The sequence below is a fragment of the Onychostoma macrolepis genome, chromosome 21 (assembly GCF_012432095.1).
Source record: "Onychostoma macrolepis isolate SWU-2019 chromosome 21, ASM1243209v1, whole genome shotgun sequence".
In the NCBI taxonomy this organism is placed as follows: domain Eukaryota; kingdom Metazoa; phylum Chordata; class Actinopteri; order Cypriniformes; family Cyprinidae; genus Onychostoma; species Onychostoma macrolepis.
This window is the reverse complement of record NC_081175.1, coordinates 13,748,428-13,769,132: the sequence shown is the minus strand read 5'-3', so window position 1 is coordinate 13,769,132 and position 20,705 is coordinate 13,748,428. Positions and strand designations below refer to the sequence as shown.

General features: G+C 35.6%; 1 protein-coding gene across 5 annotated transcripts in view; it reads left to right on the top strand.

The window, feature by feature from the left end:
* Nucleotides 1–20,705, top strand: part of caln2 (calneuron 2) — a 79,485-nt gene that overhangs the window by 38,583 nt on the left and 20,197 nt on the right. For 2 of the 5 annotated variants that reach the window (XM_058758508.1, XM_058758510.1), the window contains 3 exons: nucleotides 12,108–12,229; nucleotides 14,954–15,097; nucleotides 17,257–17,369. In XM_058758508.1, the coding sequence (XP_058614491.1) occupies nucleotides 12,115–12,229; nucleotides 14,954–15,097; nucleotides 17,257–17,369 (372 nt within the window). In that variant the 5' untranslated portion in view covers nucleotides 12,108–12,114. Of the gene's footprint in view, nucleotides 1–3,840; nucleotides 4,393–4,979; nucleotides 5,290–10,067; nucleotides 10,181–12,107; nucleotides 12,230–14,953; nucleotides 15,098–17,256; nucleotides 17,370–20,705 lie in introns of those variants that run through there. The other 3 variants (XM_058758509.1, XM_058758511.1, XM_058758507.1) reach the window with 3 other exon arrangements.

Here is a 20,705-nt window from a genome sequence, read left to right as displayed (position 1 = left end):
CTCATCCCGACAGCGATTTGCATTCAAATAAGAGCTCAGTTTATCAGTGTATGAAATTTACAATCGACATCATGCTTCGTTTGCTTTCCCGTCAGGGGGATTGTATGGTGAATAAAAGCTGTGCAAAGTATAGAATGAACATGTCTGTATCCATGAAGTCAGCATATGTCCTCTGATAGGCCTCCTATCTGCTCCATTATAGCAATTGTTGAGAGGTTCATAGATCACATAGCATTTCTCTTGTTGCTTTTACAGTACTGAACATGTCACATCATGTTTATTTGGTGTAGTGTGGTGGCAACCCTAGAAGTGACAGTTCATGAAATGTAGAGATGCTGACCTGCAACAACAAGATTGCTCCAATTAAAGAGACTTATGCAATAACTGTATATTGCTTTAGATCTGCTAAATTACAAAGACCAGTAATTAACAGTAGAGAACAGGTATTCAAAAATGTTGTACATAGTATAAATTAATTTACAAAAAAAAAAATTTTATTATCAATTATAATTCATTTAAACAAATTGTCTTTTAAATAAGTATTTAAAATACTTAGTTTTAATCAAATATGCATGTATTTGAATAATAATTGTGACCCTGGACCACAAAACCAGTCTTAAGTCACTGGGGTATATTTGTAGCAATAGCCAAAAATACATTGTATGGGTCAAAATGATCGATTTTTCTTTTATGCCAAAAATCATTAGCATATTAAGTAAAGATCATGTTCCATGAAGATATTTTGTAAATTTCTTAACGTAAATGTATCAAAACGTAATTTTTGATTTAGATATATGCATTGCTTAGAACTTCATTTGGACAACTTTAAAGGTGATTTTCTCAATATTTAGATTTTTTGCACCCTCAGATGCCATATTTTCAAATAGTTGTATCTCGGCCAAATATTGTCCGATCCTAACAAACCAATGTCAATGGAAAGCGTATTTATTCAGCTTTCAGATGATGTATAAATCTCAATTTCGAAAAATTGACACTTAAGACTGGTTTAAGACGGTCACAATTTGTTTTAAACATGTTGGCACATACTGAAATATGAAAGAATGAAATGTAATTATGAAATATAAATGAAATATATGCTATGATATTAAATGTCAATCGAAACAGAAAGCAGTTTTATACTTGCCCACAAATGTGAAATGATGATATCAGGATTTTTTTAGCTATCTGTAGAAGGAAAAATAGTTTCACCTCCTTGAAGGTCTTTTTGTTATTCTTCCACGATTCCCATGAAAATCTCTAGAGATCTCTTAAATGTTGTCACTTTATCTTTTGCAGTGAGCTTGTGTCATTTTTATTAAGCGACAGTAACAAGACCCACTTTCACAAGATTAAAAAGGCTCCATAGCAAATATTGTTTTTATGCGCTGTATCATTTTTGGTGCTCGACTTTACTTGCAGAGATGGATAAAGAAAAGAGAAATGGTGCATTTGTTAAGATAACTGTCTTCTTGTTTAGAAATGATTTTATCTTTTCATTTTAAATTAAAATTTATGATTAACATTTTTGTTGCATTCATTTGTAATATCTGGCTTCGTGTAAAATCTTCCATTTGTCTTTTGTACTGATCTCATTCTGATCTAATTAAACAGGAGCACACATTAGACACTGTTGCATTTGTATAATGTCTATGTAATTTTAGTTTACTATATTGCTGCTCAGGGGCTGAAGATTAGGTTTATATAATGCAAAAAGAAGAACTGAATATATGACTTGCAGATTTAGCACATTTTTAGGAAGTGTAATTTCCATTCCAAAGGCCTTGAAGCATTTTAATGAAGCCTGGATGAATTGTATTAGACCTGATCTATGAGGTAATGACAGCATCCATATGTTACATCTTGTTTTATGCAGCACATTCTTCAACTCTTGGTGTCATTTACAAACATTTAGTGTTTATGGTGTTCTTTAATACAGGCTTTCCTGTAGCTCAAATAGTAGAGCATGGTGCTAGCAACGCCGAGATCATGGGTTCGATTCCCAGGGAAAGCAAGAGCTGATAAAATGTAAAAACTGTAACTTGAATGCAATGTAAGTCGCTTTGGATAAAAGTGTCTGCTAAATGCATAAATGTAAATGTAAATGTAAAATGGTGTGTGTGATGGAATGTTGTCAAACCGACCATGACCTCTCATTCGCATGGAGTCTTTCAATACAAAATCTTAAAATGACCTCATGAAATATGCAGGATGGATATTGAAACTTCAAGCTCCTTGATGGAAGCTTGACCTTTGTTAAGAATGATAAATGTAATGAATCAATAACTTTGTAGTCAATTTATGAAACATTTATCTTAATATACTGCCATATAAGAACCATTTTTGAGGAACTTTATAACAATCTAAAGAACCCTTTTCCTCTCTAAAGAACCTTTAGTGCAATTTAAAGGTTCCATGAATGCTCAAGGTTCTTCATGGAACCATCAATGTCAATAAAAAACCTTTATTTTTAAGAGCGTTGCTCTGTAGTCAACATTCATGTGAAGACTAGGCTTATCATTTCCCATCTGCAGTAGCAGCAAGCACTTCGATGCCATCTCAAGGTCATTTGTGAAGCTGCTGATGAACTGATTTCTTCATGCCAACATGGCTTCAGTTGCTAATTAAACAGATAAAAGCTAAATATTTTATGCATTTGTGTCGCTTCCTTTATAGGTTCTCAGGGGACCAAATTCATTTCAAATAAACTTCAAATGAGAAAACAACTAAAGTAATTATCATTGACGTTCATTCACACTTCTGTTATCTTTTCCTTTTTTCTCACAAACTATTAGGCAGTGCATGTTTACCCTTTGAGACTGTGTTAATGATCTTATTTTTAATTAGTAAGAATACACCATAATTGAAAATGCATGAGCATTACATCTTTGGGCAATGCAGACCCAGCCTATTGAGAATAAAAGAAGGATAATGATGTAATTCTGCCGCTTTCAAAAGAAAGAAAACAGCATAAAATTCTCAATTTGCTAATATATCTTTAATACTGAAATCAATCTTTCAGTATTAAAAAATGAGGTCGTTTGTGTCTGACAGGCACCCGCTATGTCATCTAGTCCTCATCTAGTGTTCCAACAGGTAGAATATATATGGGTCTCTAATGAACCGCACAATGGTCAACGTCATCGTTTTGACATTTTTTTTGCTTCTGAACTGCCATTTAGCAGAAGAACTGCCATTTTTCAACCTAAGCAGCTTATTATACGAAATTGCAGGGAGTTGGCTGCCCTGTACTTTTCAGTAATGGACTCTAGTTCTGAACTATCATCTCTGAATAATTATGATAAAAAATTGGATGCTATGAGTCATTTATACACAACAGGTGCAAGAACATGTTGAACATGTTCCTCCAGCTTCCACACAGTAATGTATAGATTTAGAAGTGATGCAATTTGAGTTGTAAGAATCTTGGTATCCTCAATTATACATTTTGTGGTAAGAAGTTCAAATTAAAATGTGGTTTAAAAATGCATGATCATTTTGATGAAGATAAAATGACAAAACTGGTCACAAAATGTTATCAGCCTGTCAACATTACAGCTTACACCCAATAAATATTGGAATAGTATGCCAAATTTCCCAAAATAGCAAAACACACATACATAGAGTCAAAGAAGCAAAAACTGTACTCATCTACGTGTTCTTTCCGTCACATTTAAACCTCAGTAAATGAACGGCAAAAATGTATGCATTTTGTCTCTGTCTGCTAATAGTGATACATTACTGATCTATTTTTAACTCCACCCTACACCACTCTCTCTGACACACCTGCCAGATCTCTGAAGGAGGGAAACATTCTGGAGCAGATCGGCTGTACCACTCAGCCGTTCAATGGCTGCAAGGCAGCGCGCCCATCTAAGACGTTATCAGCACAATAGATTTATTGCGATAGAAAAGATTTGGGTTTTTTCCCCCGCGTGTTTCGGCAAGAGACACACAAGTGAAGGGGGACTCCATTTTTAAGACGCTATAAATCTGTCCGGGTGCATTCGGCAAGGACTTTAAATGCAACACACCCTTGGGCGCGCGGCGGAGAACGCCTGTTACGCACGAGGCGAGCGCGAGACGGGGGCATTTCTGAACAAATCTGTTAAATGGTTGAACTTTAAAAAAAATACGACAGTGGCTTTTGGAACGAGCATTTCACCTGATGGATCTTCAAAAAACTCTGCTGCGGTGGCAATGGGGCTGTCACATGCCAACGGGACCGAGAGGAGATAACTGGGGCAACTGAAAATGCCATTGTTTTCCTTCTGAATTAGTCTGTTCAGCATATGAGACCAACGACAACCATAACTCCAACCGAGAATTTCACAACACTGGCTTTATATAAACGCCCTGAGACTTTGAGAATTAAGAAACAGGGTCTTTGAGGAGGTGAGTGGATTTCATAGGATGTCTTTACAATGCCTATATGCAGGTATAAAGAAGGCGAATAAAAAAATGGGTTATATGGCACCTGTTGTGAAAGGAATAGGGTGCAATAAACAGCGTAGATGGATATTCACGAAACGATCTTTATCGGGTGGCATTTTCTTCTAAGGAATTCTACATAAACAAAAGTTGGTCTGGTAATGAATAGCCTAATAATGTAAATTTGGACAATTAACTTCAATCTTAGTTTGCTGTTTTTGGCAGTAAATATAAAACTTTATTACACAGCTTTCTGGTCAATCACGAAATAGCAATACAATATTTAGGAATAATTAAGCGCTGAATAACTGCCCGCTGTGCCAGGTCACGATAATAACTGTACATTATCTTATGCATAATGCTTGCAGATTAAACCTAATCTAATTAACAGCTACATTTAAAATTTGACAGTAAAATATTTACAATAAAATGCCACCCAGTGATGCTAAACCTGTTTAAATAGTATTGGTGTCCGGAGGCGTTCATTCACGGTAAGAGCAAGGTGATATTTGAAGGACTAGTGATGTATGGCCCGAGTGAGTTATGGCTTGTCACTCCAGTCTCCAGAGGCGAGGGGACTGTAGGTTACAAGCCCGCACTCCGAGCTCTTCGCCTGGGCTGTCCGTGGAAACGCAAGCGGTAGGGATTTCGCTCGAGTTTTGCTGGGACGTCAATGCTCTAATAGATATTTTCTTCTAAACTACCGATACTTTAATAAACGATAATGGGTCCGGAAAAGCATGGCTTAGAATTGCCTTTGCCCACCGTGGATGTGTCCGGTCCGTGTCCAACTAACGGAGAAGAGGAAACGGAGCTGTGCGTCCAGAGTCGCTCAGAGCCCGCTGACTGCGATCCGTGGAGGTAACGGCGAGGCGTCTTGCGTTCACTGCATGTTGTTTGTAGGTTAACAGAGTGGAAGACTTGTAAAAATCCCTTTAATGATTTAAAAAGGGGACGAAACACCCCTTTGTTTTGTTCTTCATTATCAGAGGCAGTTTATCTGTTGCTGAGGGGAGTGAAGTTTTCTGTACAGATGGTTTACTGGCACTGTGTGAGAGAGCTCTGTTCATCTCTGGTGTCTTTTAATCATAATTGAGTGTCAGGGACTGCTGCTTGATTTTTAGATTTCACAGAGACCAAACAAGCAATTAGAAACAAACCTGTAGCTTTTTGAGCTGTAATATTTGACATCTGTTGAAGGCTGGTGATGGAGTTGATAACTGCATTTATTTATTTATTTGAAAAGTATACAATTCTCATTTTTTAGTGTTTTGTCAAGTAAAAATATGCGTCATGTAGTAATAAATTATTTAGTGCATTTATTCAAAACAAATATGGTCATGCAGAATAAGGCATTAATATGTGCTTTATAAGTACTAATAAACAGTCAATATGCTAGTAAAATTGGTCCGTAAAATAAAGTGTTACCGAAAGAGCAAACAGGTAACAACTGCACATTTCCATGATGTGCCATAATTGTCATGCAGTTGTCATTCTAAAGGTATTTTTACATGCTTCTTGGCTTGCTTTAGTTTATCATCATGATCTCTTGAAGCTGGTGTTTCAGCCCTAAACTTCACATGCACATTTTATGTTGAAAAAAGGTGACATTTAAACCATGGTGGAAGGGTTGAACTGTATTTTTGATGTGACTGTTATGAACACTCAGTGTTAAGTGCTTCACAGCATGCAAAGGTTCCCTGGAGCAGCTCTGACATTTCTCTGATGCAACTTCACTCACAATGTCAGATCTTTTACTGCTTCTCTATCTCTTTCCTCATCTTTTTAAAGACCATTCATAAGATTAACATTTGAAATCTGGCATTATTTCTGGCCTAAACATTCTGTTTTTGCATTTCAGTCAAAATCAGCTTCAGTATGCATTTTCAGTCACCTTGTGAAGGTCACACAATTCTGTCCCAGATGCCATTTGGGTGATTTTGAGTCCCTGATCAGAGATGTCTTATTTGGTACCCTTTGTTGCTGAATCTCTTCTATTGCTTTAAGGATGCAGCAGCTGACCTTGTGAAGGTGCATCCCTGTTGTTGTGGCTCATTATGTGTTTCTGTTTGCGGTCTTTAATGAACTGGCTAACATGTGGGTGCGGTGTCTGTAACCCAAATGCTTGTGAACCCTCTTTAAAAGGTCCTGGATCAGAGCCAGGAGCAGATGTGCAAAACCAAAAAGCCAAGATAGCACCTGCTACACACAACGTGTAAGAGCCTCACACTTTTTCCGGTACCGGACGATGTGTTGGTCCCATGAGATCCCATGAGTCAGACCGGCTAAAGGATGTCTGGGAAGAATCCATTAATATAGCATCATATGTTATTTATCATGCCAACAGTGGATGTCACTTCCTTTCAGTCTCTCGCTCTTTCTCTATCTCATTTCTTTTTAACTATTAAATAAACGCTCCCTGACGCACTAAGGGCTTAATGTGCTGGCAATTTCACTCAATATCTATTCACATCAGCATTCACACACTGCCTGTGAATTAGATATGGGCCAAATTAGGATGTACAGGCTTTGGAATAGAATGTTTGTCAAGGTTACTCTGGCAACCTCAGCATAATGTACTTCAGAATCCGTTACCAAAGCAACAACATACAGTACAATTTGGCCCTGGTTATTTGTCATTTGCATGTCTTTTAGCAAGTGAATACCAAGAAATGGAACTGTTTGAACTGATTTGTTTCAAATGACCTTGTGTTGACTATTTTAAATGCATTGTGTTAAATTATATGTTTAATTATAATAAGCGTCATGTACAGTACTGTTCAAAAGATTTTAATTATTTTTTTGTTTTTTTTGAAAAACATTTTTTTTTTTTGCTCTTATGTTCTCCATGGCTGCATTTGATTGATCAAAATTACAGTAAAACAGTACTGTTGTGAATTATTATTAGAATGAATTATAGAATTATTATTAGAATTAATTAGTTTTGAATTTTAATATATTTTAAAATGGAATTCATTCCTGTGATGGCAAAGCCAAATTTTTATGTTGATTTTTAATGTTAATATGTTTAAAAATTTAATGCATTCACTACATTTTCAAAATTTTCAAATGTTCAAGTATTATATCCGTACCCCTACGGTGGCCGAGAGAGCTCAACGGGCTGCAACTTCAGAAAACACATGCAAATAGAAAAAGCACCAGCAAATCAAGAAAACATCTTCATCAGTTTGACAGCAGGTGCTGCAAATGCTCACAACACAACCAAATAAAGAATTTGATTTGAAGCACGTTTATTGGTTTGGTTGTGTTGTGAGCATTTGCAGTGCGTGTGTTGTCAAATTGATGAAGTTGTTTTCTTAATTTGCAGATGTTTTTTTCTATTTGCAGAGCATTTCTTTATTTGGTTGTGTTGTGAGCATTTGCACCACCTGCTGTCAAACTGATGAAGATGTTTTCTTAATTTGTAGGTGTTTTTTCTATTTGCAGTGCGTTGAGCTCTCTCGGCCACCATACCTTATTATTAATGTTGAAAACATTAATATTTTTGATGAATAGAAAGTTCAAAAGCACAGCATTTATTTGATTATTTAATTTAATTAATTTATTTATTTATTTTGCAACAGTGTCAGTTTTGATGAATTTAATGCATCCTTGCAGAATAAAAGTATTAATTACTGATCCCGATTTTTTCTTTTCTTTTACATTATAGTGTTGGAACAGTGCTTAACATTTTTGTGGAAACAAGTTTTTTTGGGATTTTTTGATGAATAGAAAGTTCAAAAGAACAGCATTTATTTGATTTTTTTTTTTTTTTTTTTGCAACAGTGTCAATTTTGATGAATTTAATGCATCCTTGCTGAATAAAAGTATTAATTACTGATCCCAAAAATTGAACATTATAGTGTTGATATCCAAAAGCGAACCAACCGACTTATCAATGGCTCTTTGAAATATTCATGTGTAGCTGCCCTTAGCTGAGCCCAGTATCAATCAAACTGCACCCAAAGCTGCCTTCAGCTAAAGCCTCTGTTAATATCTATGGTAATTACAGTAGCACAGAGCTCTGTTGTACAGCTAGGGATTGTCCTTGGTGAGCATCACCACAAATTAGCTGCTTCACTCCCTCTGTCACCTCCTCGTAATTTCCCCTTAATTCACATGAAACTCTCTCAACAGAGACTTTGTGTCTCTGAGTAGAATTAATCAAGGATTCCCCATTATAACTTTGGAAACTTTTGAGGTATTTTAGATCATTTTAACAGCATTGGGGCCTAAAATGAGTAAAACAGACCAGACACTTGAGATACAGTCAAGCATTGATGCCCTGACAGTATTTCAAAACAGTAACCTAAATCTAAACCTAACAAAAACCTAAATCCTGTGGAAAATATTTCATCTTTTGGCAGGCTGCTAGAAACAGCTCCACCGTTTCAGTCCATGAACAATTGTGCCACTACATTATACAGCAACTTATCTACCTTGACACTGCCATTGTTTTACTAAATAAAAGCCCTGTTGTGCTCACAGTGAAAAAAATCAGTGGCTTGAAAGAATGAGCCCTCAGACAAACATTCACAGTGGGGACCATAGGTAGTACAAATGTATTTATTAAAAATCATTAACATTATTTATATATATTTGAAGTGAAAAAAAAAAACTTTTATATAAATATTGATGTAAATCAGGGTTCAACATTTTTTTATCATCAAAATATATGCAGTACTTGTCAAAAGTTTGGAAATATTATGATTTCTAAATGTTTTTAATTACGTCTCTGCTCACTAAGGCATTTATGTGCTCAAAATAGAGTAAAAACAGTACTATTGTGAAATAGTATTACAATTTAAAATAGCTGTTTTCTATTCTAATATATTTTAAATGTAATTTATTTCTGTAATGTCAAACTGAATTTTCAACATCATTATACTCCAGCCTTCAGTGATCCTTCAGAAATCATTCTAATATGCTGATTTGGTGCTCAAGAAACATTTCTTATTATTATTTCTTATTATCTAAATTAATGTTTTTATTCAGTAAAAATATGAATTAAATTGATGAGAAGTGACAATAAAAATATTACTATTACTTACTATATTACTAAACAAATTCTATTTCAAATAAATTCTATTTTTTTAACTTTATATTCATCACAGAATTCATCAAAAATGTTTAACATTGATAATAATAAGATTTATTAATAATAACTGAGCACCAATAACAACTGAGTATCAAATCAGCATACTAAAATAATTTCTGAAGCATCATGTGACACTGAATAATGGCATAATAATGCTGAAAATTCAGCTTTGCTATCAAAGGAATAAATTACATGTATTTCAAACTGTAATAATAATTCACAATATTATGTTTTTACTGTATTTTTGATCAAATAAATGCAGCCTCTGTGAGTATAAGGGACTTACTGCATAAATACATGAAGAAATTATGTGTGTGTGTGTGTGGTTCTAAAATGATAAAACTTTCTATTTATTTATGAGTTTAAAATATTTGTTAAATCCCTATTGAATCTGGAGAAATTGCTCAAGCTCTTTGACTAGAGTCTTGACAGTAGTGACAGAAAGAGAAATTTAAAACCAAATGCTGCTCCAGGGAGCTCATATAAATCAGAGTGACAAGAGTTTTGTCACATTTTCATCTTTTTTCTTTGCCCCAAGTAGCATTCTGGACACATGAGCTGTACATGTATTTTTGGAGAGTAAATGAGGTACATTTATTCCAACCCTGGCAGTCTCTTACAATCCCATATGACCAACAGAAGCAAGACGAGTGGGTGTGTATGCCGTGCTGTGGATTTATCTGTGTGTGTACATGTTGGCATTTACAGTGGTGTGAAAAAGTGTTGGCCCCCTTCCTTATTTTTACATTTTTTGCATGTTTGTCACACTTTAATGTTTCAGATCATCAGACAAATTTAAATAATAATCAAAGATAACACAAGTAAACACAACATGCAGTTTTTAAATGAAGTTTTTTATTATGAAGGGAAAATAAAATCCAAACCCACATGGCCCTGTGTGAAAAAGTGCTTGCTCCCTCCTATTAAATCATGAAAGAACTGTGATTAACCACATTATTTTAGAAAGCTGAGTTAAATTTCACTAGCCAAATCCAGGCCTGATTACTGCCAGACCTGTTGAATCAAGAAATCACTTAAATAGAGCCTGACAAAGTGAAGCATGTTTAAAGAGCAACACATCATTCCGCGATCTTAAGAAATTCATAAACAGATGAGAAACAAAATAGTTTACATGTATCAGTCTGGAAAGGGTTATAAAGCCATTTCTAAGGCTTTGGGACTCCATCAAACCATGGTCAGAGCCATTATCCACAAATGGAGAAAACTTGGAACAGTGGTGAACCTTCCCAGGATTGGCCGACCTACCAAAATTACTCCAAGAGCACAAAGACGACTCATCCAGGAGGTCATAAAAGAACCCAGAACAACATCTAAAGAACTGCAGGCCTCACTTGCCTCAGTTAAGGTCAGTGTTCATGATTCAACAATAAGAAAGAGACTGGGCAAAAACAGCATCCATGGGAGAGTTCCAAGGCAAAAGCCATTGCTGACCAAAAAGAACACAAAGGCTCGTCTCACATTTGCCAAAAAATGTCTTGATTATCCCCAAGATTTTTGGGCAAATATTCTGTGGACTGATGCGACAAAAGTTGAACTTTTGGAAGGTGTGTGTCCCGTTACATCTGGCGTAAAACCAACACAGCATTTCATAAAAAGAACATCATACCAACAGTCAAACATGGTGGTGGTAGTGTGATGGTCTGGGGCTGCTTTGCAGCTTCAGAACCTGGATGACTTGCCATAATTGATGGAACCATGAATTCTGCACTCAATCAGGAAATCCTGAAGGAGAATGTCCTGCCATCTGTTCGTGACCTCAATCAAGCTCAAGCGCACTTGGGTTCTGCAGCAGGATAATGATTCCAAACACAGCAGCAAGTCCACCTCTGAATGTCTCAAGAAAAACAAAATCAAGGTTTTGGAGTGGCCAATTCAAAGTCTGGACTTAAATCCAATTGAAATGCTGTGGCATGACCTTAGACAGTCCATTCATGCTTGAAAACCCTCCAATGTGGCTGAATTAAAACAATTCTGCAAAGAAGAGTGGGCCAAAATTCCTCCACAGCGACGGGAAAGACTCATTGCCAGTTATCACAAACGCTTGATTGCAGTTGTTGCTGCAAAGGGTGGCACAACCAGTTATTTGGTTTAGGGGGCAAGCACTTTTTCACACAGGGGCATGGATTTGGATTTTGTTTTCCCTTCATAATAAAAAACTTCATTTAAAAACTGCATGTTGTGTTTACTTGTGTTATCTTTGATTAATATTTAAATTTGTTTGATGATCTGAAACATTAAAGTGTGACAAACATGCAAAAAAATAAAAATTAGGAAGGGGCCAACACTTTTTCACACCACTGTATGTATGTGAACGGTATCCTTACTAAAAGAACATGATTGAACACACTCACAGTTGTAAATTTATGCACCTTTCACACATCAGTGTATTGTACACTGAAGACCCTGTTTGCCTGCGCTCCATCCTTCTTTCTAGGTCTAGTCACTTACTTTCAGCAACAGACATGAGATCATTACTCACTTTTGGAGGCTTCGGTGAGGCTGCAGGCACAGTGGTTGCATGTTCATCGATTCATCTCAGTTGTTTGTTGTTCCTTTGAAGGGTGAAGATGCCTTTTCACCATGTGAGAGCAGGGCTGCTCTACACAGACAACTTCCTGAGCACCTCTCTCTCCGAAACCAGTGAAGAACAGCTTGCCAACATCTCCACAGAGGAGCTTGGCGGTGAGTGAGTGAGTATGTGTGTGTCTGTGTGTGTTTTGTTTGGATGGCTGCTATTTGTCTCAGTGTAAATGTCTGTAATTTTAAAGAATATACAGTATGTTTTGATTTAAAGTATTGTTTGCCCCAGAAATGAAAATGCAGATTAATTTCATTTTTATTTTTATTACTCTTCCTCATTTCTTTCCAAACCTCCTGTTATTTGTTTTTATTAAACACAAAAACATTTTTTTTAATCATTAATAGAAGTTCCATATATAATGTTCATATTGACCACATTTATCAAGTTTACAAAAAATAAAATAAAAATTGTGTAACACACCAAAATCAAATTCTATGCTGTCCTCGAATGAAGCATTAATTTTGGGTATGACACATGCAAGAACCAAATGCCATTTTGGAAACAGTTATGTCATATCTGGCACAAGGCATCTGGCACATTTTGAAATTGAATGTGAATGTAAATTAGATTTCATAGCTTCAGCAGAGTGGAAGATTATAACTCAAATTTAGTTCCTCACACAAACATATGGCAGAAAACTTGGAATATAGTGTCTTTTTTGGAGTTTAATTGCCCCTGGTCACTTTTTTTTGGAAACTTATTTGAAATTAATTCATTTGTATGAAGAAATTCGACACAAAAATATCTGCAAATTGGTTTGGAACAATAAGAAGTTGACTACATGATAAAAATGTAGCATTTTTGTAGCATCCTCACTGTTTTTAACATGGTCATTCAGTTGTACTTAATAACAGCAACCAAAGGAACCTCAGGGTTTATTCGCTTATGCCTAAAAACATTACAAACCCATTACAGTTACTGCCCCACTACAGTCCATTGCAACTGGAAATCTCACTTTCCCCATCTGGAATGTCTTGCCGGTCATGTGTTAAGGCAGTGCCTTAGGGCACACAAGAAGAAAATCGATGGTCTGACTGGTGGGTTAGAGGGTGTTGTGAATACAGTGGTTGATTTGAAGAGATGTTTGAACTGTGAAACTCTCAGATGGAATTAAAGGTTGCAGCACCTCCTTTGAAAATGATTGTTTTGACAGACCAGGAACCGAGGGCTGTTCACAGTGGGATGTTCTATGGTTTGCATATTTATGAAATGAGGGAAAAAAGTGAGAGTAGAAGTTCAGACGAGGTCTATCTTTGCAAAAGAAAAACTCTTTAGGGAGATAAAGAGGACCTTGTTAAATAATGAGTCACTGACTGAATCAACTTATCAATTCAATTAACTCATATTGAATGAAATCTAGTTGCCTTGTTATAAGCCTTTGGACATTTGTCTAAATCTGGTAAAAAGTCACATGTAAGGCATAAAAAGAAGTCAAGATAAAGAGGCTTCTAGGAAACGGGGCGTGTGGAGAGGATTGGGTTTTGCTAATGGCAGAGGAATTAACCCACATGTTCTAATGAGATTGACTTTTTGTTCTTTTATGCTTAAGGTTCCAGGGCCACCCAATGCTTTATTTTTTAAGTATCAAGAGTAAAATAGTAGCCTTTAAAACGAATTAACCTATAGTAGTTAATTCCTTTGCTTAAATCCCCTTTTTTATTATGTACTTTTAGAAAGGTCATTGTTACTGTATTTTGGGTGTGTTCACACTTAGCACATTTGGTTCAATTAAAATGAACTCAGGTGTGATTGTTTAATTAGTGCGGTTCATTTGAAGTGTAAATGCTGCCATTTAAACCTTGGAGAGCACCAGACAAGTCAACTAAGACCCACTTTGCCAGGTGGTCTCGGTCAACATCCAAACAAACTCTGGTGCTGTTCAACTGAAATATGAATGCAAAACATTATATGTGCAACTTTTACACATTTTATAAGTTGTCATCCAGTAAAAAATACCACCATATGCACATACAATGAGCACATTTAGCCCAAAACACAGCACTGTTTTGGATGTTTGGTTGGTTCCATTGCAAAATATATGTCATAAAAGCAGTCAGATTAGGTTGTGAACTTATCCTTATGCCTTTTGTTTTGTATCTTTAGGCTCTGTGTTAAAAATGACCATGGGAGAACCAGGACTAAATGTATCATTTTCTCTTTTTTAACTGAGCCACAAGTTTGAACACACCCTTATTATAGTGATTTCAGTTTGACCCTAAAATGTTATTTGATTTAATTTTACTTTATCTCCATTATTGTTAGTCTTCAAGTATCTAAAGTATCAACTTGACACTTCAAGGTTCTTATGAGCTATTAATAAAAGGCCATTAAGGTCTTTCCGATGCAAAGGAAAGGAATGCAAAAAACATTCAGGCTTTGTGAAATGCAGGAAGCACTCAGTTCAGCATATTACAAGGCACAGACACGTCTGCTTCTTTATCCCAAAATAACACCAAAGTGGGTCTTTAAGACGGTAAAAAAGTGTAATACACCTGTTATTTTGGTTGTTGCCACTTGCGACTTGGTGTGGGTTGCTTAAACCGAGCTGAACTGAAAAACCGTCACTGATGCCCTTTGAAATGGTGGATAAACGTTCAGTCACAGTGCACTAAATACACGGCTTTGAAAACAGAACGAGCTGCATTTAGTATTTCTGTTTGTGCGATAGTACACTGTGTTACTGCTGAGAAAAGCAAGCGTTATATAATACATAGCGCCTAATGCTTACCGATGACATGCACATTCCACTTGAATTATGAATGTCATTTGGGTTATTTGTGTTTACTGACTGTTCTGCATTTCTATTTTGTCTCGTTTCTCTGCAGAGATTCGAGAGGCGTTCCGAGTTCTAGATAGGGATGGGAACGGATTCATCTCGAAGCAGGAGCTGGGTATGGCCATGCGCTCTCTGGGGTACATGCCCAGTGAGGTGGAGCTGGCTATTATCATGCAGAGACTGGACATGGATGGTGAGTCAGTCTCTACATCTCTCTTATTCTCCGGTTCCACACAAACAAAAGAAGCGTCTGTCTTCTGATCATCTGTGAAACAGCTTTACAATCTGTCACAGACCCCTTCCAGTCCTTGCACTGAACAGATATATGATTTTCTGAACAGTTCATGCTCAGAAGCGATAATAGGACTGAACAATTTATCCAGCACAGGGGGGCTGTAAATATACCAGTGAGTGAGGTGAATTCTGAGAACCCTGCATCTTACTGTGTGTGTGTGTGTCTGTGTGTGTCCAGCTTCAAGGGTCCTCAAGGTCAGGTCACTGTTGACTGAACGGTTTGAGAGCATGCATTGATTTAGCTCATAAATCCGCCTGGAAGATTTATTTTTTTTGTGCAAGTAGGGCAGTTACAAATGTTGAATGTAACTCACATTGTGGGTCTAGGATGATTTTTTTACACCTCATAATATGAATTTTGTTTGTTTAAGATCAGTGTTACACCCATTCTAAGATGCAGCAAAATAATGTCATTTCAAAATATATTTTACCTCAAAAACTTCAGTACTACACTCTAAAAAATTAATTCTTTATTGGCATAAATGGTTCTATGAAGAAACTTTAACATCCATGGTACCTTTCAAATACAGAAAAGATCCTTTATAGTCAAAAAAGGTTCTTTAGATTTCAAAAATGTTCTTCAAAATGGTTATTTTAGGAACTGTTCACTGAAAGGTTCTTTAGGGAACCAAAAATGGTTCTTCTATGGCATCACTGCAAAAACACCCTTTTGGACCCTTTATTTTTAAGAGTTTAAGCCTAGTTGGGCTACATCTCAAGTTTTTGGGTCTTAATCATAAAGATCTTCTTTAGAACTGCTTATAACCTCAGTACAGAATGCAGATACCAATGCACCTCTTTACTGTATTTCAGTAATAAATATTTAAGATTCGGCGGTAGAGTGGAGACGAGGTTTTGCAGCACAGTGGGAACATTAGCGTGATAACAGCTCTCTCTGACTTATCACTTTAAGTTCCACTGTCGCTCTCAGCTGGTGTTACTTTTCTCAGACCAGTAATTTTCTTTTTTTTCAGGAAAGATTGAGAGAGAAAGATTGATAGCTGTTATGCATGCTCACCTTTCTTCACATGCCATAATATTTTCTAGTTTTTAAAAGAGTTCTGGTCAAATGTATGTTCAAGAGCATGCACCTTAGGAGATGATTAGATTCAGTTTAACTTTAAATTATTAATGAAAAAAAGAAGGAATTAGCAGCTGCAAGTTAATCTAAATTTTAATTTGCTTGGTGCATGATATTGGCTTTTTGAATGAAACAGCACAGGATACCAATGGCAAATGAAATGTGAAAAGAAAAATATCATTGTCAGTTTCAGATGTAATGGTAAAGTCATTTTGAATATATAAGATCTGTAGCCTATTACTTAGTTCAAAGACCTGAACGGTTTCATTTAGCTGAACCGCACCAGTAAAAAACCGCATAACAAAGCAATCAGCACAGCAGTGCAGATCCTATTAAATTATAATAGTTCCTGAGACTTAGGTAGATGTAGATTACTGATCCCTGAAGGGCAATTAATAATTCTATTCTGCTATATTCTTTAACTGATTTTAAGAACTTTAATCAGCTGTTCTCATCAGGTGGAATGTAAATAGTTTCTAGCGACAAGCAATGGAAATTTCTGTGTAACGTAACATATTTTCAACCAGACAGAATATATTTAATGATTATATTTAGCTGCTTGTTTTAAAATTTGTTGATTTTAAAGATTAAATTAAAGGAATAATTCACCCAAAATAAAAATTTTCTGAACATTTACTTACCCTCAGGCCTCACCAATTGATGCTCTGCAGTGAATGGGTGCCGTCAGAATGAGAGTTCAAACAGCTGATAAAAACATCACAATAATTCTCAAGGAATGAATTTGCTTTTTTGGGTGAACTAATCTTTTAAGTGACTGTTAGATGACATCCTATATATGAAGATATTTATTCAATATGGACAAATTTGGTAAAAAATCTGTCATTCAAACTGATAACCAACATATAATATACACCATCATGCCCAAGATCCCTAATTTGCTTTACTTAAACTAATTAAAGCTCTTTTTTTGTAAAATTCTCTTTGATTCTAATCCAGATGTTTTCTTCCTGATGCAGGTGATGGACAGGTGGACTTTGATGAATTTATGACAATATTGGGACCTAAACTTGTTTCTTCTGAAACCAGAGAGGGCTTCTTAGGAAGTACAATAGACAGCATATTCTGGCAGGTATGAAAAGCATCCATCTATTTTCTATATCTCAATGTTCTCTTGTCTGTCTCACTGTTTGGGTGTGCATTTGTATTCTGAACATGCAGATAAGATTACGGGTCACGCTTTGCCCTCTCCACCTGTTTCCTCCGTCCCATGATAACTGGTGAATGTGATTCTTCTCAGACCGTGGGTTTCAAAGTGAGCAGGCAGATCTTACCATTTCAAAGTGAACATTCATTCATATATTGAGGAAATCCCAGTTTCACTTCTAAGAGATTTCTTTGAGCTTCGAGGAAGGCATATTAATTGAAAGATTTGCCACTTAAAAGGGAAATATAGATCTGAATTAGTCATCACAGGCATTTGGGCAGCGTTTTCACTCTCACTTTCTTGTTCGGTCTTCATCTCTGTTTTATTAAATAAGAATTTAAACCGAAAAAAAAATAGCTGTCTTCTTGTCTTGATTGAGTGTCCGAGTTTATGTTTGCATGGCTATGTGTAGCATCTTCACCTCACAGAGGAAGCCGAGCGGTGTGTGTAGGAGTGAGGAACAGCAAGGTCACAGACACTGGTTGTCTCGAAGGTGCTCATGCTCATCTCAACACACCTTTTGTGGGACACAGTGACTCATAACTGCAACAGTAATCCATGTAACATCATCACACCAGCATACCAAACACCCTCTCCTCTCTGATGTTATTATGAGGCCAATACAAGTCTAATATTGGCACAATGACAAAACCTCCTGGGAAATATTGTGTTTTGACAGAGCAACTGTTATTGGGATCATTTCAGTTTTCTACTAGAGATCCTTTAGTGTTATTGTTCAAAAGCTTGAGGTCAGTAGGATTTGTGACCCTGGACCACAAAACCAGTCATAAGTAGCACGGGTATATTTGTAGCAATAGCCAACAATACATTGTATGCACTGTAAAAAAAAAAAGTTGAGCCAACTTAAAATTTTAAGGCAACCAGCTTCAGCAGATTTTTGAGTTTTCTTAACTTGTCGTTTTAAGTTTATACAACAAAAATTTTAGAATCTCCCACAAAAATAAGTTGAGCAAACTCAAAAATCTGCTGAAGCTGGTAAAACATTTTTTTTTAAGTTCGCTCAACTTTTCTTTTTTTTTACAGTGTGGGTCAAATCATTAATTTTTATTTTATGCCAAAAATCATTAGGATATTAAGTAAAGATCATGTTCCATGAATATATTTTGTAAATTTCCTACCATAAATATATAAAAACATAATTTTTGTTTAGTAATATGCATTGCTAAGAACTTCATTTGGACAACTTTCTCAATATTTAGATTTTTTTGCACCCTCAGATTCCAGATTTTCAAATAGTTTATTAAAAATCTAATATTATTATTTATACTATTTGTAACCATTATTAATAATAACTAAATTATTTAAATAGACTACAATGAATTATTTAAATTAATGGATTATTTACACTTAATTTATATCAATTTACAATACAGTACACCAATCCTACTGTTACCTTTTGATTTTTTTCCAAGGTTTTTTTTTTTTTCAAGTTCAAGCGCATCTTTGCAGGCATTATCTGTAAGGTTCCTGTCAAATACATTAAAAGCAGTTTGCGTCATAAAACCATTCTTATAAATATTAACGCACCATGTCTTTGACACTGAGGTCTGGTAGACTGATGGCCTCTACGTAAAGTGTCACACACAGTGCATTGGAACCCAAAAAAGCCCAAAAAAGCTATTGATTTTTAAATATGTGCTGTAGATGTGAAGTCATAAACCAATGAGAAGAAAGTTAGCTCTTATCTGTCAGCACAAAGAAGTTGTGTGTGTCCTCATAAGGATGTCATCTCAGTTTGGATTTGCATGCTGACTAGGACATTTTTCATCCCAAGAACCTCAAGGCCCTTTGTGTAACATGAAAGACTGAGCACGTATTAGTGGGGGCTTTAAAATGTTCTTAACAAGATTGTCAATGGGGACGTCAGAGTGGAGCCAAGAGCTACAGGCAATCATGGATTATTAGGAACACATAGGCATAAACAAGCTTGTTTTCCCCACCTCAAGGAACACAAACCTGGGGAGTGTGTGTAGTGTTGTTGCCAACAGCCCTGTTTTGACAGTGGAAATGATTTGAGACAAACACAGTCAGCATTAACCAGTATCAATAACAGCACATTCTAGCCATATGTGATGTATAATTCACATGTATATTTCTCTGTTGTTTTACTGTTGTTTCAAAACATCTCTACTGCAGCAGAACCAGAGATGGTGATGCATTAAATTATGTAACTGATACATTCAATTATTTAGTCTGCCTGTGCTGTATTGCATTACAAGCACATTTATGATGTATTCTATGATTCTAGAAAAAAATTTAAATAAATAAATAAATAATTTTATTTATGGAAAAACATTTTTTTTTAATTAACAGGAAAGACATTTTTAATGTTACAAAAGATTTCTCACAGTTTCCACAAAAATATTAAACAGCACAACTGTTTTCAACATTGATATTAATAAGAAATTTTCTGGAGAACCAAATCAGCATGATTTCTGACGGATCATGTGACACTGAAGACTGGAGTAATGATGCTGAAAATTCAGCTTTTAAGATATATTAAAGTTGCACTGATTAATATCTTTAGGAACAGTCAGGATTCTTATTTTTTTGAACAATTTATACTTTTGTAACATTATAAATGTTTTACTGTCACTTTTGATCCATTGGCTTCCTTGTTTAATAATAATATTCATTTCTTTTTTTTTCCTTTTTTTATATCGTACTGACCCATAATGTGGTCTCTACAAATAAATTGGCAAATAAATTGTCACATTCATTTGTGCTTAGTAATTAAGCAGAAAGCTTGATGCAGGCTTTACACAAATCACATTTCAAGAGACCAAATTCATATATATGTACAGAAATATTACAATATTATAAAATGTATGAAATGATTTTATATTCCATTTCTGTCATTTCAATTAATGTCAATAAATATCTGATAACAAAAACATCTGAGCAGAGAGGGAAAAATATCTGAGCAAATGTAAAACTGACTTGATATTGTGTCAATGCCAAAAAAAGCATGGAACTTCTATGGCTCATGAATATTAATTAGGTAATGTAATATCAGAACAAGCTAATTAATAATCAGCCTGGTCTTTTCTCCAAATAGAGACATCACAAGCCACAAACTTTGCAAAACCACTGGTGTGTTGGAGACTTTGAGCTGGCCAAATAGTCTACAGACATAAAGTAAATATGTCAACAACTTTTTAGTGCCCAATATTTAGCCTACAAGTGGATTGGGTTATATGTCCTCATGGATTTATTTGTTTGTTTGAAATCAGCCCTCTG